Source organism: Hippocampus comes, unplaced genomic scaffold, assembly GCF_001891065.2.
Source record: "Hippocampus comes isolate QL1 unplaced genomic scaffold, H_comes_QL1_v1.1 scaffold149, whole genome shotgun sequence".
Classification (NCBI taxonomy): Eukaryota; Metazoa; Chordata; class Actinopteri; order Syngnathiformes; family Syngnathidae; genus Hippocampus; species Hippocampus comes.
The window spans coordinates 96,619-124,603 of record NW_017805235.1 but is presented as its reverse complement, the minus strand read 5'-3'; the positions used below and the strand labels follow the sequence as shown (position 1 = coordinate 124,603).

The 27,985-nt window shown below is 44.7% G+C and overlaps 2 protein-coding genes across 2 annotated transcripts in view; both read left to right on the top strand.

The window, feature by feature from the left end:
* Window positions 1-18,421, top strand: part of LOC109515582 (GRIP1-associated protein 1-like) — a 49,722-nt gene extending 31,301 nt beyond the window's left edge. The window contains exons 4-13 of the mRNA XM_019869454.1: window positions 2,222-2,389; window positions 3,713-3,871; window positions 7,632-7,787; window positions 8,799-9,029; window positions 9,112-9,342; window positions 10,710-10,811; window positions 11,011-11,087; window positions 11,388-11,532; window positions 12,638-12,737; window positions 18,099-18,421. Coding sequence (XP_019725013.1) covers window positions 2,222-2,389; window positions 3,713-3,871; window positions 7,632-7,787; window positions 8,799-9,029; window positions 9,112-9,342; window positions 10,710-10,811; window positions 11,011-11,087; window positions 11,388-11,532; window positions 12,638-12,737; window positions 18,099-18,187 — 1,458 coding nt within the window. The 3' untranslated portion in view covers window positions 18,188-18,421. The remainder of the gene's footprint in view (window positions 1-2,221; window positions 2,390-3,712; window positions 3,872-7,631; window positions 7,788-8,798; window positions 9,030-9,111; window positions 9,343-10,709; window positions 10,812-11,010; window positions 11,088-11,387; window positions 11,533-12,637; window positions 12,738-18,098) is intronic.
* Window positions 18,422-19,757: 1,336 nt separating this feature from the next.
* LOC109515552 (uncharacterized) overlaps window positions 19,758-27,985 on the top strand; it is an 18,153-nt gene continuing 9,925 nt past the window's right edge. The window contains exons 1-2 of the mRNA XM_019869395.1: window positions 19,758-19,906; window positions 27,752-27,861. Coding sequence (XP_019724954.1) covers window positions 19,769-19,906; window positions 27,752-27,861 — 248 coding nt within the window. The 5' untranslated portion in view covers window positions 19,758-19,768. The remainder of the gene's footprint in view (window positions 19,907-27,751; window positions 27,862-27,985) is intronic.

Below are 27,985 nucleotides of genomic sequence, written 5' to 3'. Positions count from 1 at the left end.
TATATACATTTATATCCCCCCCTCTCTCTCTCTCTCTCTCTCTCTCTCTCTCTCTCTCTCTCTCTCTCTCTCTCTCTCTCTCTCTCTCTCTCTCTGTCCTCATCGGTCTCTCTCTCACTCTGCACCCATAAGTGTCTTTCCCTCTCTCGAGCCCTTTCCCACCCCACTCTCATTTCTTTGTCCTCAAATGTTCCATTTCTTTGGGTAATCCTAGATGGAAGATAGACGTCGGCCAATCAAGGATTTGCGCAAGCCGCTCCCTCCTTTGCACAAAAACATGATCAAGGAGAAGGGACTAAAAGGAGCAAGCTGGGTGAAGATAGTTGTGGGAGACTGCATGAGTTGAGTAGGTGGCGAGGTGGGAGGGGACCCCGGGGGGCCAATTTTGATTGCTAAAGTAATGAGACTTGATCAGATTGGGGTTTCTCTCTCAAATGGGGGTTCTTGCTAATAGGAACCTCCAAAGCTTAAGTACTCATATAAAATCAAATCACAAATCTGGTATTCTTCCCACGAAGGTCCGCAACTCCTCCGATGGCGAATTAAGATTCTCCACAGCCCACATGGGAACATTTAATCCTTTCCTATCGAGGATTTAGCCACGTATCAATTATATAACCGTTTTGCAGAGTCACTGCTGTGAAGACTTTGATTTATTTTGACATTGCTGTTTTTGCCTTTTTTTGCGATGAAGCATCGGCGGCACTCATTCAACAGTTGAAGTCGATCATTTTTTGCTCCAACCGTCCAAATGATCGGTTTGAGTTTTTGCAATTTCGAATGCGCTTGTATTACATCGTGCTCATAAGATACATGCAATATACATCAAAAATAAAAATTAGGATCCCAATCGACAACTTTTAGCCACTTGATTAAAATGACACTGCAATGAAATTCACACTTTACTGTCCCACTTCCATTTTATTTTATTTCCCAATCGTCCGACTAAATTGGTTGGAGTATGCTGACGAGTCCGTTTAATTCAGCCTTGGATCATCTACTGTCTCATTTCTAATAATGTTACCAGCCATTAGCCACGCGGTAAATGAGTTAACTGCATAAAAGACCATTAGCTCAATGTTACAGCAAGTCGGATGATGATGGACTGTACAGTATATGTACAGCGCCGTACTGAAGGAAGATTGCTCTGACGGAGCTGTGGACGGGCTGGGACAGTGCCAAGACCAGAACCGCAAGAGCCGATAACAAGAAATCGTATGACGCACATGTTGAGGAAGGCGGTCACCGAAAGGTACCGCGTCTTGATGCTGCCATGTGTTCTTTCGCTTTGTTTTGGCCATGCGCATAAAAGTAGCTGTGTGTGTGTGTGTGTGTGTGTGTGTGTGTGTGTGTGTGTGTGTGTGTGTGTGTGTGTGTGTGTGTGTGTGTGTAATGTGCATGTCGTGCATATGTAAATGTGTTTGCATGTGTGTCTTGACTGTCTGCGGTGGCTCCCCGCTAATCTAACACAGAGCCCATTGAACACAGAACTAATGAATAGGGGCTTTGGATTTGGCAGGAGGTTCTGAACCACAGGCCCGAACATGCGCATGCACGGGGTGAGGAGTTCAGCCTCTGTCTGCTTCCTCGCCATAGTTTGTCTCTTTCCGCCAATAATGCCTCCGTCATGACAGACGGTACACGCCATGTCACTCGGTCGGTGATGTTTTTATTGTTTCTTTTCGGATTCAAGGGTGGGATGGGTTTGGTTTTTCGAGCAGTCTTTGCCCGATAAGGCTTCTTGCTTTTCAAATTGCCTCGGATGCCTTTGCGAATAATATTTAAGAGAGCAAGCTAAACCCGGTCACTTTTCAAGAAAAAGAAAAAGCTTTTTGGGGCATTAACGTTACATTGTTGAAGAGAGCAAGACATTTTTTCACCTTTTTTTTCCCCCCATTTTAACCTGTTACACACGTAACTGAAATGCGACACAAGTGGGAACGCTTTCACAGACCAACGGAAATCATTTCACACATCATAATGAAACACGGCAATCGATATTGGAAGGCCTTCGTGTACAGTTTTGAAATATGTTTCAGTAGTATTTATGAGAGCCTTTCAGTAGTGTGTGACAGCATTCTACTACTGCATCAACATGTTTCAGTAGTGCGCTAAAATATTTCAGTAGCGTGTAAGAGAGCCTTTAGTTACATATGAGAGAGGCAATGCTGAATGAGCTCTCTGAGGGCCCCTCATACATTGCTCTCTGTCTTTGCTTTAGCTTAAAAAGAGCGACGCAAACGTAAAGCAGCTGGAAGAAACCACCGTTTCCTTACGGGCCACGCAGGACTCGCTGAGGAGAACGTTGGCACTGGAGGAGAAACGCACACAAGGGCTGCTTGAAGACAATGCGCATCTTGAAGACAGCCTGGCCGCGCTGCAGAGCCAAGTAGGTCACCGAAACGAAAAGAGAAGGTGCGTTGCGCTGAAATAAGAAACAGATTCGGATGAAATATATCTAAATGAAATCCAGTCAGGTGCATCTGGGAATTCTCTTCATTTTTTTTTTAACTTCCTTTTCACTTAATCATGCCTTCTCCTGCCCCTCCTCCTCCTCCTACTTCCTCTCGCCATATTTAATAACTCTTTGCCGCCATCTTAGCTCCACAGAGGCTATGCTAGTTGTACTATAAGAAATCAGGCTCCTGTCACTGAGGCATGAAGTAGATTTGTTTCTTTCTTTTGTGTTTGTTTTTTTTTTTTTCCCCCTGCAAAATCAGTGTGTCTCGCCTCCTACTTCCCTTTTTATTTTGGTCCACTGTGGCCCTCATCCCAGAGAGAACCAGAAGTAATGAATGGCAACATTAAAGCGTCATACACATGATAAATGGAATGGCCTTTACAATTTTACCTCCCCCCTTTTATTCTTCTGCCTTACCCAAAATTATTTCTTCTACCTACACTGGTCCCTTCAAGTATTTTTTTTTAAGACTTGAATAACCATTTACTGTATGCTGTTGATCACTCATCCTTTACCATTTTTTACAGCATCTTTGCACATGGCATGCAAGCTAAAGGGGGCATTTGCAATTTATTGTTAGTCTAAACTGGACACTAGTACATGAATAATGTGATCTATGAAAAAACATGTTTTGTTTTTTTTTAAACATGGTTTTTATACACAAACAAAATACAATAAAAACACTGCGTGCGAGGGAAAACAGCTCATCGGAGATGTGCCCGACGAGAAGACAGAAGAAACTGGATTATTTTACTCAGAAATACTTTTGGTGCTGTTTCTTCTGCAAAACGAAAATGTGGTCGCACATTGAAATGACAAATTTGAAAAACATGCATTTAATAAATGAGAAGGATTACCACTTCAGCAACAGTAATACATTGTGTATTTTACACGGTTTAGCTGCAGTGCGATCACTGCTTTCGTCTCACGACTTTCTGATTTGTTGAATTGCACTTTTATCGGTCCACATTCAAAGCAGGAACCGGCGGCTTCCCCGGCCTGACACAATGCCTTTATGATCTTCCTTTCCACCGCTATGGAGACGGAGCAGACAGCCGTGCGGCAAGCATGCCGGAATGAGACTTTCATCTCTGTCCTCCCGTAGCCGAAACCGTTCCGTCGCTCATTGTGTGCCTCTCCTTGTTTGGATCACCCTCTCTGCGGCTGGCTGCCGGCTGCACTCGGAGCGTTTTGGAAGCGCTTCAAAAGCACACAGCTGAACCGAGTGTCTTTATCTGTGGCCGCCCTCAGTTTCAGACCAGCGAGTGCGCGGTGAGCGACATTGGCGGAACCCGGCATCGGGCCCGTGTCGGCCTGGATGCAGAGAGGCAGATTCCGGAACACGCCGGCAGAGAGGTGGCGTGTCTGCAGCGGGAACGCACAAATGTCAGCTGCGCCGTTCAAAAGAAGGTAATGACTTGGATTTAAATGTGACATACTTTGCTTGTGTAAGTTGACCTTTTGAGCGCAACGGTTCAACGAGACAAGGGTTGACGTTCTCGTTCTTGGTCGTGTATTGTTGATGGTGATTTGAAGTTATTAACAAGGTTTGAGGTCTTCAATGGAGTTGATAATGTCACAATGAAAAGACTTTGGCCTCAAATTACAAAAAAAAACAAAAACCTCCAAGTTCTTCAGGATTCACATGAAATCTAATATTCACTTGAATGTAATCAACTGCCTTTTGTCACAGTGGGACTGATAAGAAGGTCGCACAGGTGCCGTTCAATATTTAATTTTCCAACGGAATACTGACAGACATTGTCTTTTTCCAAAGTGGAGTTGATAATAAGGTGCTCCATAATGGCGAATGGATGCAATGATATTTCGAGCCTTATTGAGGAAAAAAAAAAAAAAAGACAAAATTAGAAATTTCTATCCTTCTAATTTTTATGCTGCGGCACTTTTTGGACCTTTTCATTCTGTCCTCCTTTTGCAAAAGAACAAGAGTAAATTCTTGATACTTTTCTGGAACCCGCTACTGTGTTGTCACGTTTCTTACCCACCCTCTGTTCCACACACACACAAACATACACACACATAGTGTACCCATGTGTGCACGCACAGTAAAATGTGCCTGCCCTTCACGTTTCGATTGTTAACCCAAAGATGGACCATTACCTTCAGTCCAGGCATCCTGTTTCTCCTCCACATCTGGACCTGCTTAATGCACAAAACTGCTGTTTCTCTGATCTCTCCATAACACGTCACACGTTCACATCCTCCGTGCCTTCTTCATTCCATTTGTTTTAGTTTTTTTTTGTACAGACAGTGGTCACGATGGCAAAACTGTCGAGTTTTCCACTTCATGTTCAAAAGCTTGCAGAGCTCCAATTCCAATCGACACTCAAAAAGGCGTCAGAAGGAGCATGGTGATGGCACGTAAGCGCCACTGTTGAAGTTCTGTTCAGGTCTTCAAGGCTGGACTCGCTCCTGCTCGCAATGATTATATTCCTCAGAATCGCTTAAACCGTTTCCTCTCACTCTCATGCCATTTTTTATTTTTATTTTTTGCTCATTTCTTTTCTTGCCTTGACACTTTTCCCTTTCATCCCCGTCACCGCCCGTACCTCCAACCGTACAAATATTATTACACCCCCTCCTGTCGTCCTCCACCCCACCTTTTTTTTTTCTTCTACTTCCTTCTCTTTATCTTGTCATTGCCTGTCAGTAGGGATTCCGTCTGTGCTGAGTGTTGTGTGCGTGTATACGTGCAAACACACTGAGACCGAGATACACTTAAGAGCTCATTGATTTAAAAATACCTTCGATATCGGCGGTCCCCTCCCGCCGATTCGTTCAGGAGCTTATCACGCGCGTCGACATGCACACGCAGAGATATGCATAAAGCGGAGCTCTCTTACTCCAAAGTTTCTCCTTAAACTTTGTGATTGACCTAGTTAGCGTGTCATTTTGACAAGGTGTCTGTTTTGACACGTTCTCCGCTGTTTATCAACATTCATTCTGCCTATCACACGCTCACGTTGGGAATTGGCACACGAGCTCCTCAAAGGTAAATGACGCTCAGATTTGTCAGGATTTGCCGTTAAGTTGCTCTAAGGCCACGTACCGTGGACTGTAAATGCGCCGGTCATTGTTTCGTTTGCTTATTGGGCTGCCATTGTACAGAATTTTACAAAACACTGCAGTTTCCGGGAAGTAAGTTGCGGTTAAAATGATGTATATGATGCTGAATGGATGTTGTCCCCTCCACCCCCACCCCCACCCCCTTGCAATAATGGTGGTTTAGTGTATCGCAAAGAGCCTGGTTGCTGACTTCTCAAGGTGAGAGGTCAAAGAGCCAAGTTAACTCCATCAATTCCCTTGGACAGTTACAAATGAGCCCTCAACTCTAGTCAAAACAAGCCCTGGATCACTCCCAACCAGCGGGAGATGGAAAATGGAAGGCAGCAGTTGGCTCCATTTATCACCAAGAATCGTTTTGAAAGTTTACATTTAACGTTAACACGTCAAATGTACACACGGACTAAAGCTGACTTATTTCATTCAGTTTGGATTTAGTTTTGGACCATTTTAGATGTGTGCTGTTTTATCATTTCTGCATCGATTCAATTTAGCCTTTTTCTTCTGAAAGCTTGAAGATCTTTTGAAAAATAGGTGGGATTAAGAATGCATTTTAAAAATACACCAATGCAAAAAAAATGTTTGCAATGCATTGCTGCAGGTATTTGACTGCCCCCGGATACATGACGTTCATCTTGCCTACTTCTAAATTGGGTTTTAGGGGTTTTTTTTTCCCCCCCAGACAGTTTTTTTTTTTTTTTTTTTTTTTTGGTGGTGAGGGGTTGAAGTGAAATAAGGAGGCGTGGAGATGGCGCCATCAACAGGGACGAGGGGACTCATATGCTCCCACACACCTGGGACACATTGCGTTGGAGCGCCGCCGTGACTGGGTGGGGGAGCCTTATTTTCAAGGTTTCCCCACCCGGTCGGCTGTTTTTAAGCCACGTCACCAGGAAGTAGTGACAGCTCAGACGAAGGCTGAAGCCACAGCCGAAACTGTCAGCCAGGTAAGAGTTTTTCTCTGCACAAAAAAAAAAAAAAAAAAAATCATTGTCTGGGGGAAAGAAAAGAAACCTTTAAACCAATCTTGATAATATGAAGACGAGTGAACTCAGTTAGATGAAATAAAGAATGGATAATGTTTCCCAGCAAAGTCAAGGGGACGCAGCCGTGCACCGACGCACACTTACTCGACACGCAGGCGGTGTCCTTCAGTCAAAGTGGGTAATCGGGGGAGCTCATCAAGGAAACGGACATAAAGAAAGCAGTTGTCAGCCACGCCGCGTTTCAAGAGAAGCGTCAACACCCGGTTTTCACTGCATATATTGTCTTCTGCACACCACTGCGCTGATCTTGAAAGACAAGTTCAATAACATGAATATTTGATCTCAGATTGTGCACACAGCTGTGTTCCCCTTTACTTTGACGATGTCGAACCCTGGGAAATTAGGAAGTTTTTTTTCTTTTCCTCCCTTTCCAGTTTCAATAAAGAAAAGGATGTCAAAACTTAGACTTGTGAGCGAACTCGGTGATTCTAAGAAAAAGGCTCACTGACTACGTATTAGGAAAGGGTCAAGGCCGACCGACCAGGTTTTATCTTCTTCTTACGATAAATCAAATGGAAAGATAAAGACATTCGGTTGACACTTTATTTGGCAAGTCCGGACTGTCTGCTGATTGAATATATGCATCATTTTATTACCTCTCTAACTTCATGTAGAGTTTCCACCACTGAAACTGACAACCGCAATAATATTAAATGAATCCCGCAAAGCTGAGCATTCTCTTCATCATTTTGTTGTTGTTTTCACAAAATAGTTTTAGATTGTGGACACGTGCTGAGTAAAGTGCAAATGAGTCTTTATTTGTTTATTTATGTATATATTTTTTTATGTACACTGTGAAAAATGGTGTGTTGTATTCACTCCATTTTAGTTCTTCAAGAGTTTGCACAAAATAAAACCATCTGGATCCAGATGGTTTTTTGAACTGATATGTAGTTTGCTCAAAAGTATGTCCTGTATCTGGATCCAGATGATTTTATTTTGTGCAACCACTTGGCAAAATAAAATGGAGTCATTTCAACAAGAACGTTTTCCAGTGTCGTGATTTATCAGTTTGTTTGTTTTACTTCTTGCTGATCCAGGAGAAGGCTTTGGCGATGCTTTTTAAGGAGACGGACGATCCGAGAGCCAAGATGGAGGGCGCCAACGGCCAGCATGTTCACCTTATTCACGCCAAAGATACACCGGAGGCCAACTCTGCCGTGTGCCGAGAAGAACGACGTGCTTGCCACTCGGAGGTACACGTCTCACTTCTGTCTGTGTGGACATATTCTCTCTCTATATGTGGCGAAATGCATTTGACAAAATGGCATCCAAATGATGATTGACTTTTGACCAAAAAATTGACAAAAAAGCACAAAGTACTTTTTGTTGCGATTCTTTTTTTTCCCCCCATGAACGTCGCGCTGCGAAGGTCACAGGGGACGTCTTCCCCGTCTTCTTTAATGAGGCTGGTTTGTTTCCCGAAAGCACCGGCTTTCTGATTATGGTTCACAGGACATCCGTGGGTTTTCCCATTAAGCCCCGTGAAAAGGTCTTTCATCCAGCAATGGAGAGAGATACTTCAGTCACCTGTTACAATAAGTGGAAAGACACACTTTTCGAGGCATATGGTAACACTGCGCATGATATCGTATGTGTTCTGAATCACCCTCTCACTGTGCGCCTTTAGCTGACTAAATAAATCCAAAAGCCGCACACTCAAAAGTTTCCTGATTTTTATTTTATTTTTTTTAAGTTAGGGGTGCACTTTGTCTTCCGTCCTCCCTTCCGTCGCGTGTGCAGGTTTTCTGCTAGGATGCGCCCAGGGTTGATTTGAAGTGGGACCGAGCAAATCCGCGGTTAAACCAAGCCGCGACGGTCCTCTGCAATCTTAACTAGTTGGCTGTCATTAGCTGTAAACCGGCAGGTTCTCATCCAGATTACAGCGGGATTAACATGGATGAACTCAAGATGAGTGTTCTCGAGCCGGTTTAACTTTCTCAACCTCTCCCCTCGAGAGGTGAGCTGTGGCGGGATTCCCGGCGCTACACCAGGATTAAGCCCGCTTTCACCTCCTGGGTTCTCTTCTGTCATGATGACAGGGGTGACTTTAGAGTGGCACTTTGGGTCATGTCCTAATTGCATTTTCAGCGACTCTGTCTGATCTGTTGAGCCCACTCGTCCACTCGATCAACATTTCACCTTCCCACGTCTTTACCGAACCAAGATGTGTTCTCATCTGCACGCGTGTATCCATTTGCTTTCAGTTAGCGACACCAGAGAAGAAGTTAGAAAAGCGGCAGGTGGATCTGGATCCCCTCCGTTGGCAGCTGAAAGAAGCCCGAGAGGAATTAAAAGGAGCCTGCTTGCAAGCGGAGGAGCAGAAAGAAATGGCTGCAATTTTCAAACACAAATACACCGCCGCAATGGAGAAAGTTCACCGAGTGCAAGGGCAGGTGAAACATTTGGCTGAGGAGCTTCAATATTCCCAGCGACAGGTGGGAGATGCCTGATTGGCTTGTGTCGTTTCAGTCGTGCGTTTTGTTTTTCACCAAACGACTCACGCCGTCTCATTGGCAGCTCAGCGAGTCCCAACAAGCGACCCGTGTCGTGGCCGGAGAACTGTCGGAGCTGAAGAGGCGTCACCAGGACAAGGTGGACCAATGGGAGAGCTCGCAAGAGGCCCTCCACCAATTGACGGACGAGCTCCAGATCTGTCAAAATCTGCTGATCGAGAGCCAGCAAACGGTGGCTCACTTGAGACGCCTTGTGCGCAGCCTGCAAGGGCAAGTGGACGCACTCAAGCGGCAGGTGAGGTCATGCCAGCCTCGCGTGGCTTCATACAAGTGATTTATTGATTATGTTTTAGTCAGTGGTTTGAATATATACCCCCATCCCCTTTAATTTAGGTCAGTCATCCTATTTTGTCAAGGGCGGCACAGCGTACAACTGGTTAGCATGCAATCGAACCCTGCACCTCTGCACTGTGAGTGTAACTGTGAGGTGCTGACCAGTTGTCCACCGTGCCGTGCTGCCTCATTTAATGTACATTTGTGTGAAAATGTACTGTCAGTGTCCCGTATTTGTGTCCCATGCTTCAAACATGATGCACCACCTGCACAGCGTGCGAGCGCTGGCACGTGCCACATCATCTTTTACCCACTCTTTTTCTTTTTTTTTTTTTTTTTTAATATAACGACGTCAGGCAACAGATGAATCATCTTTATTACGGAGAAATTTAATTTGGATGAACTTAACTGCTGCTGCCAAGGTCATACGGGAAGAATGTCATTTTAATCCAATCAACTTTAATCTGTTGGTTATAAAAGAGTTAGGCCGCTGAAGAATGACGCTATCTCAGCGCCTTTATTACGCCGGCTAATGACTTTGATTGTGAGGCGCCTACCAAGAGGTTCGGAGCTCTTCTGGACGTTTCTACTTCTATTCTTTCCACTGTGCTTGACGCAGCATGCCCTTATGTCGGGGCCCAAAATAGATGCGAAAAGTGAAATACAGTTCAACAAAAAAAAAATCTGAATTTCAAAAGACTCCTCTGAAGTGGTACAAGAAAATGGATGTTTTAGAAGATCACCTGTTGTTTAGGTTATTTTGTATGCCCATATTTACAGAATTCAAATCTAAGAAGTCATCTTTGAAAAGTTGTTTGTTATCGGGCACGAGCCGCTTGTTCAGTTGTTCATGCGCAGATGATTTTGCCTCATGATCATCATAAAGAAAAGAGAAGATTCGAAAACCCTTATTTGTCTCTCAATGGAGAAATTCCCAATTTACAGCAGCAAAATTATGAAGGGGAGAAAGTAGAAGACAAAAGTACATAAATAAATGTAAATATAAAATATACATAATAGCATATTAAAGATGGGGGAGTGGGGAAGATGTCTCACGTGGAACCGATTTTGTTCAAACCAAGTTAATTCACCGGATTTTTATTTCCAGGCTACACAGGGTATGCATAATCCTGATAAAAACAGACACATGATTGAAAATGTTTCCCTTTGTGGATCTTCCATTTCTGCTCCAACTGGAGAGCGATGCAACCAAAGACATTTCCAAGGGCAACAAAAGCCCGCTTCTCAGTGCAGCGATAAGCAACTCTTTGACAGATGTTGGGAACGACTTTTCCTCCCGTCTTTATCTCTGCTCTCCTCTGCATGTAGAGAGTCGTGTTGGAGTGTGACCTGCGACTCTATCGGCAGAGTCACTCTCACGCCAACGAGGACTACCTGAGCCTGCAAGGGAACGAGCGGAAGCTGCAGGGGGTGAGGCCGCCGATTACCAAAACGCCCTTATCATCTGGGTGAAATAATACAGTGTCCGTGGTTTAGTGAGATTCCGAAATGGACGCATGCACACATCCCTCTGTAGGTTGCGGCCGAGCTTGACAGTGACAAATATAGTGACGCGCTCACCTTTTGTATGTGTGTGTGTGGTCTGTGTGCGCACGTGTGTGGGTTTTAGCGCTGCAGCGAGCAGGCGGAGCGGCTTGTGGAGTGTGAAAAGGTTATTCTACAGATGAAATCAGAGCTGGAGAGACAGTAATAATGGCATCTCTATGAAAACTCTTGGCTGATCTCAGTTCTGTCCTTGTCCTTCTTTTCATGCCCTTCCCATCCCCCCTCTGCTGCTTGGCCCCTACATCCGACCCCCACCCCGTTGCTGCTTCCGCTTCTTGACCAACTGGCATCACGTAGGACTTGATGAAACATGCTAAACTTGGCATCATCTCGTCAAAGCTTTTCATTCTGCGAGGCCGTTCTATGGTTTCATCTTTCAATTGGGTGTGGGACTTGGAGAACCATTTGAGGCTCACGGTGCGTTTGCCCTGCTTTCCTCAGAAACCAAGAGCAGGGCAGTCCGAAGCAAAATCTTGTCACGTCCTGCCGTGCACACCTAAGCCGGCGTGGACAATGGGAACAGGAAGTGACGCGGCTGAAACAGGAACTTGCACACTTAGAGCGTGAGCTTGCTGACAGCCCAAAGGTATTTCTGCTGATGGAAACCCAATCGTATAAGTAGCGCTTCTTCTTCTCGCATTTGCTTTCGGAAATCCACATCTGAAACGAAAACGCCTCACAAGGGGGAAATATGAATAAAACACTTTGAGCTACCCACTGTACACACTCAACTCAGCAATCACGTAAGTGTCCCATACTTGCCTGCCAGAAACAAATTGTCTCGCTATTAATTAAAGCGCCAAACAGTGCCAAAGCCGATGAAATTGACTTCAATTACAAGCTCGATTTCCGCGTTTACTCAAACAGCACAGCAGTTGTGTTTGCTGTTTTGGCTTATTTCGCGGATCCGATCAATGACGCCATTGTCAGATTGCGCCAATTATGACATGACAGTTGATCAGCTATTTTGCATGAAATGCTAAATATCAATCGATTTCAATGCAGTCGATCAGTTCGATGGAAAGTCAAAAATATACACCTGCTGTATATGAAGGAAACAAAAAAGTAATTTGAAAATCATACGACAGCCTCTTAGATGAATCCGTCCAAAGTAGACGGTTCAACTGAACAAGTACCGCACTTGAGAACCTGATCTCTATCAGGAGTGAGTAAAAGGAAGACACTTTCAAGTGTCCAGGAATATCTGTGCAGGAAATCACCTATCGTCTTATCATGAGCATGAACATGCACATTTTTAAATAGGAAAGGTTTCGTCGGAATACGACACGAAATCTAGCTTTCTGCGCATTCTTAGACTCCAGGAAAACAACAAATCAGCCCCCCAGCCCCCCTCCAAAAGAAAAATAAATCTGTCAGTAAAAATGTGCCTTAGTCTCCCTTAATGGGGGAGAATTACTTGTATGTCTGAGATTAAAATGCTCTTTGAGTGGTTCATTATTCAATGCAACTCTGCCATCCTATTGAAATATCGAAATACGTCAAAGATCTACTATAAACAACCGATGCGCTTACATTAGTGAAAGGCGAAACGGGCCACAAAAAAATGAGGTCTTACTCTCAAAAAAAAAACCAAAAACTCAAACTTATTTATGATAAAATATAAACTTATTCAAACTTTTCAATGAAGGCATTAAACTCGGGAAATATGACTGAAATATATCTCTTCCCAGAAGCTGAAGGGCCCTCACAGAGCGAACCCGAGTCTGAGCACTGAAGTCAGGCAGCTGAGTCAAGAGCTTGAGGCGCTACGCCGCAAACATCGGACAACAGGTAGCAGTGTCACAATGCCACTCTATGATGTTTTTCCACCGGGTGTGTGTGTGTGTGTGTGTGTGTGTGTGTGTGTGTGTGTGTGTGTGTGTGTACACGCGTTTTGCTATTCAGCAGTGGATGTAGGACTACTGTACCCTTAACACTGTTGACCTACACAATGCTTCTCAGTGTGCCTTTGCTGTTGGACAAGATCACTCCAATCCGACTTTGATTTGTAGGGCACTTTTAAAACAATACAGTAAACCAAAGTGCTGCACACAGCCGTGGAATTAATTATTAAAAACAACAAAAATAACTGTTGCAACAATGAAAAAATATAAGACGGCAATAAGCATTTTAAACAGGAAGTGAGGCGGCGAGTCTGAGGTTTTTTTGTGTGTGTTTTTGTGCCAGTTAAAAGCCGCGTCGCAGCATTCTGAACCAGCCACACTCGGGCAAGTGACGTCATCAAGTGCACCGCATTGTCGTCTCCAAGATTTGTGATGGAAGCATAAATTCAAATCTTGAAGAAAAGGCTTTGCTTTTGGTCAATCGACTGGACAATGCGCGATTTCATCAGTAGAACCTATAGTGGTGCAGAACCAGAACAAGATGCAGACTTCTGAAAAGCTTTTCAGACCCATTACTGGAACCCTCACGCACACTGTCCTCGACACGACTACAACAAGCTCGTACACAAATTAGACCGTCAAGAAAAAAAACAAAACAGCAAATCAAATTAATCATTTACATACAGAGAACAGAACGCTATATAGAGTCAATATATTTATACAAAACATGGGATTCAATACAAGCAGATACAGTTTTAATTGCCTATTGTTTCAAAGAATGCCTGATGGGAAAAAAAAAATACACACTTGAACTCGTTAGCAAATGCAACAAAGCATGGCTTCCTTCCCACAAACTTACTTTTACATAGATGAAATTAATTCAATACACTCGTAAGCACACGCCGGCTACATATTGACGTCGCTCTGCCATTTCCCTCCGCATCATTGAATATATTGTATAATAGTCAAATATTTTCACCTGCCTTTTGTCAGGAGGTTGTGTGCATCAAATGTAGCCTCATATTTCTTCGTGTGCGTATCAAAATATATGCCGCGAGATAAAGTATAAAGTCACTGGCCACCTAATTAGGCACACCCTTGGTTGACACGTGTTGAATCGGAATTTTCTTTTGGTGTTTTTGCTCTTCCAAATAAGGTCTCGGTGGAAAAAGGCTAAGTTCATGTGATTTCTGCCCACCCCCGCTGAAATTTGGGGCCTCGTGGCCCATCAGAATCCCCCTGCACGCATAGGAAACCACATGGTGTTGTTCTGCTTTGTGCTGCTGAACCTCCCTGCTGCTTGCTCCCTCCATTGCTTATTTCAAATTAGCCGGCAGGGCTACAACCGTGAGATTTGGTTGCAAGCTGTCTGCACGGAAAGCCACTAACACACACACCCACGCACGCACACGCGCACACTGTGGCGAGAGGTTTTACTTAATGGCTTCTTTAGCGCATGGTAATGATGTGCGCGTGTGCGCATGCATTGCAATGGCCTTTGTAGTCGCGTGTCATGGCAGGAATGGCGACGTCTGGGTTTTTCTCCGGGCACAGAAATGTCTCATTAAGAATTAACGTACACATTTTCGGTCATGCCAGGCAAACGTCTTTTTTGGTGCGCGCACATGCACGAAAAATAACAGCCTGCCCTCCCCACTCCCCCCCGTCTCCCACTGCTTTAATTAGCACATGCACACTTGCTCTCAGAGGTACAAACACACACATCCTCACAATCACCTATTGTGCGCTGAGAGATGAATCTGAGGTCTCTGTCTGTGGCGGCAGGCTCGCTAGCCGAACATTGCTCATTAACAAGATGGAGACAGAAAGACAACGCTGTGTGGCTTGGCCTTTGTCTGTGATCAAAAAGCATGGCCTAGACTCTTTGCTCAACACAAAACCGCATATTATTCTGCTTTTATTCTCCGTAGACGCAGTCGAGCAATATAGGGCCGTTTTGTTAGGATGCTAGAAGAATAAATATGGATTATTGGAACAAAATGCGGTTCATTGTTTTCCTGCTCTGAATAAACTGGGTTGAAGAGGAAGCTGGAGGAATGTCTGTTGTGAACAAAACACCTTTTGAGAAAACCCAGGCAGGCACGGGGAAAACATGCCAACGCCACACGGGAAGAAGGCCGGAGCCGGAATCGAACCCCGCACCTCTGCGCTGTGAGGCGAACTTGCCCACCGTGCTGCCCGCCGTGGCATTTCTTCTTATCCTTAGTTTTGCTGTGTGTGTGAAATAAATGTTTGACGCTATCAAATGCAAGAACAGTATAAACGACAACAAAAGCTCCAGACTGTATTTCCACCCTTTCACTCCAAGAGAAGTGTAATATTAGCGCCCGCCCATGCGTGTGCCGCCGACGCGTATTTGCCTAAAGATGATGAAGTGATGATGGAGCGCATATGTGTGCAGGCGCCGCCCATGTGACAGTATACATGTGTAAGTATGCGCGCGCTTCCCTCTGATCCCGATCCCCAGGCGCACATGTGCGCAGGCCTCTCTCTCTCCTTCAATTCACCTCTATTACTAGCTCTAATCCCATTTCACACTCTATCGATCCCCAAAACCGTTGTTCACCGGAACCGGCAGCAAACACTGGAATTTCTCCCCATCGTTTCACCGCCATTGTTCTTTATTACACAAAGAGGCCACCCCGTTTTGTGCCGGAGCCTGGCAGAAATATGAATTATAAATGTAGAGCTAATAAAATGGAGAAGCAAAATGGGGGGAGAGTCGGAGAGAGAGACGGGGAAAAGAGCTGGATAGAGAGAAGTGGTTGGTAGAAACATCAGAGAAAATGACTCCTTTACAAGAGTCTATTGATCAGTTTCTATCAAAGGGGGATGTCAGACATGAGATTACCTGGCAGTTTGAGCATTAGGTGCCGTGTGTTATAGCCCCGGGCCCTTGTACCGCTGCCAGAGGATTGTAAATAAAGCGGCGAGGAGAGTGCAAGAGGGGAGTTTGTTGGGGCGGATGCTTGTGTTGATGCTGGAGTTTTAGATCCTATACGTGTCTTGTGTTGTTTGTCTTTGTGAGCGTTGTGCGCTCTTTACCTGGTGGTGTATTTGTGCGCAGAACCGCGTGTGCAAAGACACCTATTGGCTTATACCCAACAGCAGTGTTGCAAGTCCGTGAAACTTCTGAAACGGAGCGAGCGAAAGAGTCTTGGGAGGCTTTGGGCCATCTCGCGGGAGCACCTTAGCCCGCTACGAATACCGCAACAAAGCCAAAGAAAGCTGCCAGGAAGCCGTCGGAATCTTTCAGGAAGGCTCGGCCGGCCCTGCCCAAACACTGATTCTCGGTCAGCTGGCTTTTCATCCCAGTCGTGTCGAAGGTTAGCTCAGCGCGTTTGGTCATCTGACCGCCGATCTGCGATGCCACATGACTGGCTTTGAAGCTCGCGCGGAAGGAAGGGCGGAGTGAGTTCTGCAATGGACTCGCGTTGTACTTCAAAAATGTGAAGTCAGTATAAAAGGGTCAAGAAAGTGAGAGTGTAAGGAGAGCCAAGATCTTAGATGAGGGGAGGGGGACGGCGGGGAGGGGGGTTAGGTCATAACATAACACGAATGTACTAAAAAAAAAATAAAATAAAATAAGGTTGTTCATGTTTCATTGCGACCAAACCAATCTTAAGAAAACTAGAGAAAAAAAGCGTCTTGTAGCAACCTTGAGAACAGGCAATAGCTACTTTCCTTCCTGAGGAGTTGGCCACACTGATCACAGCGAAGATTTTAGGAATTATTTAGCTCGACGTTTGTTTAACGTTTTTTTTTTTTTTTTTTTTTACCATCCAGAGTGGGTGTGATGACCACCATAACGCGGTGAAGTTTTTGCGACATGGCAGTCATTTTTCTGTCAACAGCAGAACACTCGGTCCACGGCGGCCCAGTTCAATACGGATAAGGCGACAAGAATATTAAAAGAACAGAACGTACCGCGGCAAATGAGCCCAGTTTGTGAAGTAGCCGACCTCGCAAACACTTTTAGGCTACAGTGTCCTCCCTCTTCGCATTTGTTTGCTCTTCAAAGTTCTCACAATGAATGTGGCGAAAAATTCGCATCAAGCTTTGCCTTTCTGATGGGAACATTTTTTGTTGGGAATTGATTCGTTCCGTTTCCTTTCATTTTACCTTTTCATTCCAAATCTGCACAGAACAGGAACCGGAAGAGATTGGCTTTGGCCTTTAGTGCACAAAGTACCGGTGAGAGTGATTTTGTGACGGAGCGGTCTTTGCTGCTAATTGCTCTGTGCACAGCCTCCGAGTGGGTTTCGCTGAGGTAACCCCTCCAACCCTCCATCTCAAGCATTCACTTCTCTGCTTTATTGATCATTGAGACCCAAGGCAAACGTTCACCTTGAGCCCAACTCGTCCGTGAAGCGCACGTGCGCACACATTAGAAGATGGATTTGTGAAGCATTCGCAATGAAATATTTCTTATCAATGCTTCCGTTTCTCCAGCAATCCAAATGTGATGGTTTAAAATCTTTAAAACCACAAATTAAACTTATTCTGTTCAGAAAGGTGAATACCTTTCTTGCTATGTGGTTTCAATACCGCAACATCACGCCGGCCACTAAAAGCATCACACCAATAGCTCTTTTCCAAATACTCCAATCCACGCGCATTTTCACCAATTCGAGGTCCGGCCTGTAATTATTCAGCACACACACCCGCACGCCGCTGCGTATAAAGCGCTCACTTCTCCTCAATATTCAGCAGCCTTGGACACTGACGGCTGACAGTTTATGTTGTGTTCAGTGAATACTGAATTTAGTGAAAAGGTTTTAAAGACCGAGGAGGGAACATTGACTCACAAAACACCCTATACCAAACACACGCACACAAAAAAAAAATTGAGAGGTGTAAGGAAGGAAATTTCAGCTCGAACTGAAAAGGCCTTGCAAAGCAAAGGCGAGCAAGCCAAGGAAGCTGACCGGTGGTTTATTATGTAGTCACTCGGGGTGTGCTGCACCGCTAAGTGTGGGACAATGGGGGTTTATTGCATGTAGACTGAGGATGGAGCCCAAAAAGGAAAATGATTGAAGGGCTGCAGTAGGACTGCGTGAGCACGAATCGTGTGGTCAGGATAAAGAGTGCCATCTATTGACAAAGCAGGAGATTGCTTCTTTTGTCTGGTTCAAAAAGGCCTTCGCATTATTTGGTCATTCCCTTTTAATTTAAAAAAAAAAAAAGTACTTCATATGTCATCTTAACCACATGGCCGTTTTGTAATGCATCCTAAAGTGTACCTTATCCCACTTTTAATGTCTCTTCTTGCTCCGTACCTGCTCAGTGGAGGTGTTGGCAGCCCGTTCAAAGGAGGCCAAGCGCATGGCGGCGTGTCCGACTGAGGAGGCGCAAGAGCAAGACGACAGACGGTAGGGATGGCGAATCTTCCTTTCCTTTCCTATTGGCCCCGAGTGCTCGCTCGTTCATCCAAAACATCGAGTTCATGATGCGTGGCACACAGCGGGCGGTAAAAACGCATATGCGGCGGACAGTGCAGAGTCTTCGCTAAACAAAATGGTCCAACATGCACGTACTGTATTTCACTGTCAAAGGTCAGAATAGCGCCATGGCAAGCGACAGACGATATCATCCGTGGATTTGAACTTGTTGGCCGCGCAGATGTGAGTGCACAGAGTTCAGAGGTGAGGCCCTCGAGTTGACCCCGACGCGCCGCTAAGAGTTGTGGCGATGACATCAGCAAAAGAGGAATCGTGTGCACGCGTGTGTATGTGCGCCCGCCCGCCCGCGCGTGTGTGTGTGTGTAGATGCGGCGTCGTGGTTGTGGCTTTGGCTTCGACGTGACCTCATTGCAACAAGAGTGCAAGAGAACCTTGTGGAACTTTTTGGATTTTTGTATTTTTTTTCCAGACAATTTAAAAGTCGGCGTGCAACCTTTCTAGGTTTTCATTGTGAATTATTAAGTTCCCAGCCATTTTCGGTGCCACACGGTGAAACAATCGCTGCGTCTGCATATTACATTTGGAGAATGGCGCTGTTTACAGTTAACTCGGTATTATCTAATCACTGCAAAGACATGAAAGGTTTTTTTTTTTCTTTTTCGTCTTTTTAAAGCAACAACAACCAATGTTAATGGCTTCCATGTGTGCAGTGGGAAATCCCCTCCTTTCTCCACGGGATGCCTCCGTCTCCTTTCCCTTCTTGCTTTGCTCTCTTCTTCCTGTCATATGTTTTCTCCATGGACCAATCTATCAGCCGTATGCTTTTTTTTTTGTTTTTTTCCCCCCTCTGTGGCTGCTCTGCTGCTGCTTTTACCACCGCTTTATGCTGCTAATCACGCACAAACATTTTGCCATGTAGAAACATACCGAAAAACCTTTCAAGTGACTTCAGGTCACTGTCCCAAAGCTGTTTTTGCTCAGAGATAGAGAGATGTGCTTTAGGCTTTGGATGACGATTGTGGGGGGGTTTGTTTTGGTGTGCATACGTTTGTGTACACGTGTTGGGATGTTGTATTGATCTTACTGTAGGCAGCTGACGAACACACACACACACACACACACACACACACAGACTGACTCACATTGAGACAGTGGGCGCACACTAGTGTGGCAGGAATGGACCCCTTCGTATTGATCGCCTTCACATTCTCTTAGCCCGACTGACACACACACACACACACACACGCACGCACACACACAAACACACACGATGTCCTTTTCTTCATGTACACACACACACGCACGCACACACACACACACACAAACACACACACACACACACACACACACACACACACACAGACACACGCACACACACACGCACACATAGATAAACACATATTTTTGCATTGCGCCCAAGAATGTATTCACTCCAACTTGATCGTGTCTTTAAAGTACACATTATATTCTTTAAAACTTGACACGAATGAATTTTGAAGAAGTGACATGACAAAAAGTCTTCTCTCATTTAAGTGTGCCATGAGTGTATCAGGTCATGCATGGAATGTCATCATGTGATTCTGATCACCGGGCCGCGCGTAGTGACGCAGATGGGAGACTGCAAGTGGAGGTTGCAGAACTCAAGAGGACCCTTCACCAGGCCGAGACAGAGAAAAAGCACGCGCGAGCCCAGGTACGTTCAAACAAAATGGCATCGATGCGCACAGATGAAGGCGTCAAACTCAAAGGTGCTCATTGACAACAAAATAACACTCATGGCAAGGGGTGTCGACTTTTCTACTTTCTTGAATATTGTATATTTTGGACTCCTTCCTCACCTTTTAACGCAAGGTCTCACTCACCTCACCTCCATTCCTTCCTCTCTCCTCTGCTACCTTTTGGGTGATTAGTGGCCTCTATTCAGTCGTAGAGCCCGGATTATCTTGTCCAAAGGAGGGATGGGGTGATTTGGAGAGTTAATTCTGGCTGTAATATTCCCTCATGTTCTGACTGGGAGCTGGAACAATCTCGGCGGGAGAGCAGTTGTCAAAGCTGAGCTGCTGTTGTACAAAGGCAGAATAGATAATTAAGGGCAACGCCGGGACGGGTGAAGCGATGTTCATTTAGATTCGACAAACTTCCAATTCTGTCTTAAGCTGCCGTGAACCCCGCTGCTATCTGGCATTTGGATTTTGCATTTGCTTACATATCTGAATTTTTTTTTCTTGGTCTTTTTTTTCCCCCCTTCTCTCACTTTCACCTTTCTGTAAACTCTACCCTTGTGAATAATGCAATCTACATAGCTTGACTTCCCCTCTGTCTTCCCATGGACGATAATGTGTCATCGACATCATCATCAGTATCCAGGCAGGCCGTCCTCTTTACTTGCTTCTAGCATGAAGAGTACTTCTTACAAAACATCGACAGTAACGCATTTGCACCCGACAAAATAAGATTTGATACTCCGCTGACGTCTAATGTTGCCTGTAATCAGATGATGCCGTACGCTGATGCTGCTCTGTTCTTGCATTCCCGTTCTGTATGGTTTTTGGCTTGCTAGCGCTTCTCTGTTGTCCAGTGGTCGGACTCTGGCCGTCGCTTGATCCTTGCAGACCTTTGCCCGGCATTAGCTGCCCGGCGTTATGTAACTTGGCCACGATACTACATCACAATTTCATAAAATTCAGAACATTGATGAAAGGAGGTAACTTATTGCCTCGTTTCCTACTTGATGGGTTGGCCGGCATTCCAGAAAATGTCATCTTTCCTTTGTGTGCAAGTGATTCAGAAGTAAAATTTGCACGTGTCCCCTTTAACACATGAAACAACCCCGAAGTGGCCAATACACAGTACATACAAGCAACCATACGAGTGTCATCATTGGGCAGCAACAACAGAGAATTAAACATTAATCTAGAAGTGATACAAAATTCAACTTTGCACATCATGGACTTGAACAGTACTGACTCTTCTCCCTATTGGTTTCCATAAAGACTAACTTGTTTAATTAATTTTTAATTTTCCAAAGGGGCCGTGTGAGAAACTGGATCGGTTGTCAAGGGCCACACTAACAAGAGCCATGTTCATTTTATGCATCTATTAAAAGCTTTATAAGACGCTATCGTTGTGTAGATGTGGCATATGTGGTTTTTTTTTTTTTTTAATAGTTGCTCGAGGAGTCCAATGACTGCCTTCGCTAAGTCGGCAACGCGAAAAACTCAAGTCGTCGCTCTTACTCGCATGCACATCAAAATAAAAAGCATTGCTTGCGAAATAAATACAGTAACCAGTTCATATTTTGGCTTCATGCACATTTGCGAGGTCCCGTCAGAGATGGGGCACAGGCCATATTTGGCCCCCGGATATCTGATTCTATGGATGTTTCGTTTTCTCTTGACGCTGTCAGGACCCAAGTGAGGATACGCTGCTTGGATGGCTGCAGTGGCAACACAGACTTTGGTGCCGATGTTGAACTGAAGTCTGGCCCCTTGTCAGACATTAGACAATGTTTGATTCCACTGGAATTCTATACAAGTAATTCGTAGTGTGCTCAACAAATAATGAAAGCCATGTTTTTGTTGTTTTGTTTAGTTTTTTTAGAAAATCATTGTATTGATGTTCTTAATCGATCTCATACTACTTGATTTTTAAGACTGCTGCAAGTATAGGTCAATTGCACACACGCACGCGCGCGTGTGTGCGCACGTCTGATAGAGAGAGAGTGAGCCATGATTGTGTTTTATGTATTTGTGGGTTTGATGGCCGCACCTGCACTCAAACACGGCCCCCTTTATCTCCCCTTGTGCATCCACTCTGCCTTTCATCATCTCAACAGCAGCTGAGCTTTTTTTGCCGAATGTGCATTTGGAAAAGCAGTGTTTAAACGCCCTCATGATGGCTGCAGAGAATATGACTCCTTCATTAGGCTCCCCATCTTTTTTTTATTGACTTTGATCAGATGAATTGTCCGCCCGTGGGAAAAATAAATAAATAAGTACAATCAAAGGTGGCTTATAGAGGAAATATATATTACAAATTGCCTCGGTGTACAGTCGCTGAACTGCAGATCGCTCTGTCCGCGTGTGTGTGTGTTTGTGTGCAAATTTCAATTACATACATAGACAAAATGCTTCGTAACATTGCGATCAACAAAGAAAAAAAGCACACAAAATGGTCACATAGGATCAGAGCATTCAGGCATTGCTTTTTCGTGGTCAACAGAATTATATAAATGTATACGTCTATTTCTTAAAAATAAATAAATAATGAGGATTGCTAGGAGGAAAAAAAAATATACGGTCCGATTGAATATGTTGTTGCTCAATTTTCAGGTAATCACTGCAATCAAACAATTGCTCCAACTTTCAATGAGAGTGGTACATCTGTCAGCAGTTATTGTGGTCCGCTCCTCTCGAGGAGGGGTCTCGGGTTTGAAGGGGGCCTTCTTGAGACTTCATCTTTCAGCTCCTTCCACGGGATTGCGATCGCAGGAAGGCCACTTACGTACCGTACCGCCTTGTTTTTGTGTGACTGTGACCAAGCGTTCTCACACTTGGCAGCACATTTCGCTCCAAAGTGACTCGGTCGTCTTGTGATCTCGCTGTACCCTTCACAGATTCGAAACATGGCGGATTTAGCGAGCAGCCCCAGAACAGAAACGAGCTTTCTCCATCATTCACAGTAGAAGCATTGTTCTTTGTATACTTTTTTTTTTTTTTTTTTTTGGTCAAACATGGCGCTACAGGCAAAGGAAGGCTAAAGTCAATTGTCTCATCTGTTCAAAGGACATTTTCCCAGAAGCTTTGTTTGCTTTGTCTTGTTACCTTTCTTAAACCAAAGGGTACCAAGTATTTTCTCTCCGTGTGTGTGTGTATATGTGAGCGTGGGTGCGCGTGAGCAGACTGTTTTTGTCTATTAGCCAAACGTGCATGGTATCAGTTCATCAGAGCGGCACTCTCCAAATGCACAGAGACGCACGATGCTGGCCCTCCGCATGGTTCCATTTTAAATACAAGCCATGTAAACATGTACATTGTGTGCCTCCCGCTTCCCGAAACGCATTAGCAATTGCAATTTCTCTCCTCAATCAGCCACCCACAAACATGTCATTAGTTGTGGGCACCTCAACTTTTTTTTTTTTTTGGAGGGGGGGGGCAGTCTTAATGAGAATTCACCGAAATGATTTCAGATGGCAAAACGTTGGTAAACATGTCTTAACTGCTTTGAAATCATTGATGTGACCAGTGACATTGGTGTCTCTGTAAAATTTGACTTTTAATCATGCTGGGGAAGCGACGGGGAAGAAGCACAGTGATTTAAGAAGAAAAAAAAAAAAAAAAGCAGCCAAGCGTATATGCGATGCGCACGCGAAATGCTTTAATAGACTGTTTTTGTGTGGTGGACTACTGGATAATGGAGTTTGTGCCTCCACTTTGACTCGTGCAAAACTTTTGAAAAGCCTTCCCCTTTTCAATCTTCTCACACTTTTCTCCCAATAGTTAAGGCTACTTTTTAATAGCTTAAGGTGGCTGTTGTTGGGTCTGAATATAAATGTTGCCCTCTCTCCGCTACATCGTGGACTGCCATGCAACGTTGAATTTCACATCATGATTGTTGTGACACTGGACCATGAATTCATGTTGAGATACGGTGGAACTGCCCAAAAGAGAGATGCAGTATCTTTGACGCGCAAGCCACTTCTAGGCTACTGACAAGTTCATCGATATGGATGTCAAATGACACAAGTCTCATTGCATCATACCCTCTTAAACTGAGCCATGAGCCTAAAATCGAACCCCTCCGACCTCTGCTCCCTGCAGCCAACAGGCTTTTTGGAGACAACGATTTTATTCTCCAGCAGGTTTTGGCCCCTGACCACAAAGCCAAATCTATCAATACCTGCTTTAATAATAAGAATAAGAATAAGAAAGCCTTTGTTCGTCTCACATAGGAGAAATTCCCAATTTACGACAACAAAGTTATGAAAGGAAGAAAGTAGAAGAACAAAAAGTCTAGGAGCTACTCCTAAAGGCAGCCACTCTCGCGGTGCCATCTTGAAGTCATAATAACCGTAACGTTGAGAGTACTTTATTTTCAAGCAAACTCACTTGACTTGAACCCCATTGAAACAATATGCGGCATTGCCAAGAGGAAGGCGAGGGAACGGAAAGACTGAAACGCAAACGATCTGAAGGCCAGCATCAAGGCAAAAGTGTCTGAGTTTTTTTTTCACGTGGAAGGTTACAATTTCATTCATTTAAGGAGCCGTTTCCATTTTGTTGCTCATAAAAGCCAATTTAGATCACTTTCAACGGGTAACTGCTGTTGGGAAGGATCAAAAGGCTCTTCTTTTAATGTGATGCTTGCAGTTGAAATGGAGTTTGTAACGGTTAACCTTGAATAGTGATATCCTTTTTCACCATTTCTCCATGAAGCATAATTTTCCAAAATACGCACCATGTTCACAAACTTTGACCACTTACCATGGATTTACTGTTTTACTCTTTTGCACGTCCTCTTTATGCCCACTCCGAGCACCTCTCATCATCCTTAAAATATTCTCCATCAGTGAAACCGTATGTCTGTCGGTCTACGCAAGTAAAAGTCAATGGGAAATGGTCGGGAGGATTCACCCGTGTCAATAACTGTTGCTTCGTTCAACAGTTATTGGATTCTTGAGATTTGAGCTAGAAACGAACAGTATCATTGAATTCAATTGTACCCGGGCCCGTTTCTAGATCCCGTTCAAATGTCCCTTTGCAGCCGTTTTGCTGCGGGACAAACTTCTCCCGAACCCCGGTGAAGTTGCATCCCAGCGGGCGGGTCTCGAGTCGCCAGGGAGCCTCAGTAATGGTGGCCAGCCGATAAACAAGCTGGGAAAGGCGCACAGGGGAGTGTGTGATGAAAGGTCCGGGAAAAGGAGCGGGGCCACACAGCGGCGGCGGCGGCGGCAGACGACAATAATTAAAGAAGCCATCATCAGCATCATTAATATGCTAGCTCTGCTGTGGTCCACTGACGAGTCTAATGGAGAACATGTCATCATCGTCGCCATTAGTGAGAGTAGGGCACGCACAAATACACGCACTCGCAGACTTAATGTTGGGTCATGCCATGATTATCACCATTAAGCCTGGAGTGGGGAGACCTGCTTTGGAAGCCTCATTCTCTGCTCGCCATCCTATGCGCATATAAGTGTGCAAACACACACACACACACACACACACACACACACACACACACACACATGCAGCGCACGCCAGTAGATCTTTAATTCAGACCCCGTGAGTGATAAGTATGCATATCGAAGTGATGTCAGGCCTGTTGGGTCTTTTAATTAGACAGAATGAATTAATGTTTTATAAAAATGTGTTTAACAATAAATGTGTTCATTAATTTGATGAAAGGATGTGCTCAGAGGAGCGATGAGTTGAAAAGACCAACGGCTCGTCTTCGTCTCCGATGGTTACCGCAACCGCAATCATATCACTTTTTACGCGTGTCCTCAGTTCCGTGCTAAAAAGGTTCTTTTGTTTTGCTCGGTTTGTCCTCTAATGGGTCAAGAGTGAAGTCGTTTTAGAAGATCCCGAACGAAATATTTTGATGTCACAAGTCACTCAACAAAATGCATGAAAAAAATCATTTCTATTTCGTAAGTTTACAAAGTCATCGTTTTCCCCACGTGAGATCCCGACGAGCGACAAACCCGAAAGTGTGACGTCACCTCAAGACAGCAATATGTATGGAATTCATCTTGAAGAATTTTCAATTTTCTTGATACGGTTTTCGAGAAAATTGCGTTCAAACACCAAATTCTGCCACCACGCCGTTCGACTTTGGGGATTTCGCTCTTATCATAGCGAGTCCAATAAAGCATCGTTTGAGCCAACAAAAAGAAATCCATCTCTTTTCGGTCAAAGGCACGCCCCGGGCATCAGTCAGATTCCGAATGATAAATAGTCACCGTAGAGTCCAAATCCTCGACCACTCAACTCCTATTTTTAGCCATAACAAAACCGAGAGGAGCAGCGGCATCACCAGACTTGCTTGTCAAAGTGTCCCAAATGCATTTGGGTGCCCCTTTTAGCCCCCATCATCTGCTAAAATATTTGTGCAACAAAAGCAATCTAAATGTTAAGCAGATTTGCGTCCCTCCACCCACCGCCGCCTGCAATCGCACCTCCTTGTGCCGCTTTTTACCGCTCCCTCCCTTCTCGCACACAATTGCGCATCATCTCGCCGCCTCCCTTGACAATGGTGGAAACAGAGTGATGCTGTGTATAATTTAGTCCTCATCACAACATCAAACTGCCGCCACGATTTACATCCCAGCATCAGCCGACTTAGTCAGACAGTCGGGAGGAGGGAGGTCTTAATGTGAGACCACAGTAATTGCTGTCATTACAGCACGTTGCAGCGCTATGTCTGCCCTTGCAACGTGAATGTCTACTTTTTTTTTTTTTGTGTGCACACGCATGTGTTTTTGCCACAGTGCTTTGCAAGTGTGGGTGTTGCTGTTTTATGTTTTTTTGGTGTGTTTTTTTTTTTTTTTTTGCTTTGGGGAGTTTGGGGTAAGCATCTCCACAAAATGTACAGTGTAATTAGCTAGTTTAAAGATTTTGTTTTCAGACAAAAGGGGGATCGCACTCTTCAGCCTCTATGGTAAGGTCTATTCAGGGGTGCTGGAGAAGAGGGTCCGTCGGGAAGTCGATTCTCAGATTCAGGAGGGGCAGCGTGGTTTTCGCGGAACAGTGGACCAGCCACACGCCGTTGCCAGGGTCCTCGAGGGGTGCATGGGAGTTCGCCCAACCAGTCTAGCTGTACTTTGCTTGTGGACTTGGGAGTTCTGTGGCGTTGCGTGCTTCAGGAGGTACCAAACCCAATGTTGAATCTTCTGGCAGGCTGTTTACTTGCAAAGAATCATTTCTGCAAATGACTTTCTATGTGGCGCTTTCATGTGACTCCAAAAATTCATCTGCATTTTTTTCACTTTTCATATTATCGGCATGATGTCTGTCCGGGCAGTACTCTACGGATGTTTCAATGACGTTTTTTTCCTGTTGGCAAGTCTGAAGAACGTGTGACATATCAAGGTGTTTCCAGAGCGATAATAGCAACGTGTCCCCGGAGTTTAGGCGCCCAAAAGGTCCCGATTGATAAAAATGAGAAAGTCAGCAGTTCTGCCATCCCATCCCTGTTAACCCCACACACCATCCAGCGCTTTTCCTCCTTAAGCACCGCCTAATGCCTTAACCTGCTGTTCCTATGTGTGTCAGCAATTGCCACCTGTGTCATTTGTCACTATTACCCGATCTCCAAATATTTCGCTCTTGTTTGGAGCATGCACTTCTCTCATCTGCCTTCTTTTTTTTTTTTTTTTTTCAACTATATTTTTATGCATTTTATGTTGTTGGCATTTAAGCGACAGTATAACGGGCTGCCATGCGATCTGTAACATTAAGCTCATGGGGCGGGGGCGCGGGGGTTCAAATCCCCTGCGGGGACACTAAAGCGTTGTTGTCCTTGCTCTTTATTGCAGGTGGACACGCTCCAGTCCAAACTGGCGGCGTCATGTTCAGAAAACTGCAAGCTTCGCTACGAGAGCCAGCTCATCGTGACTGATCTCAAACGATGGATCACTGAGCAAAAGTATGAAAATACAATGCCATTTACACTCTATATTTAATAGTAGAATCCCGAAAGCACGTTGCTTTACAGTGGTACGATGGCTCATCTTAGGGTGTCTAAGTAGATGCAAAGACTCTCTATATAT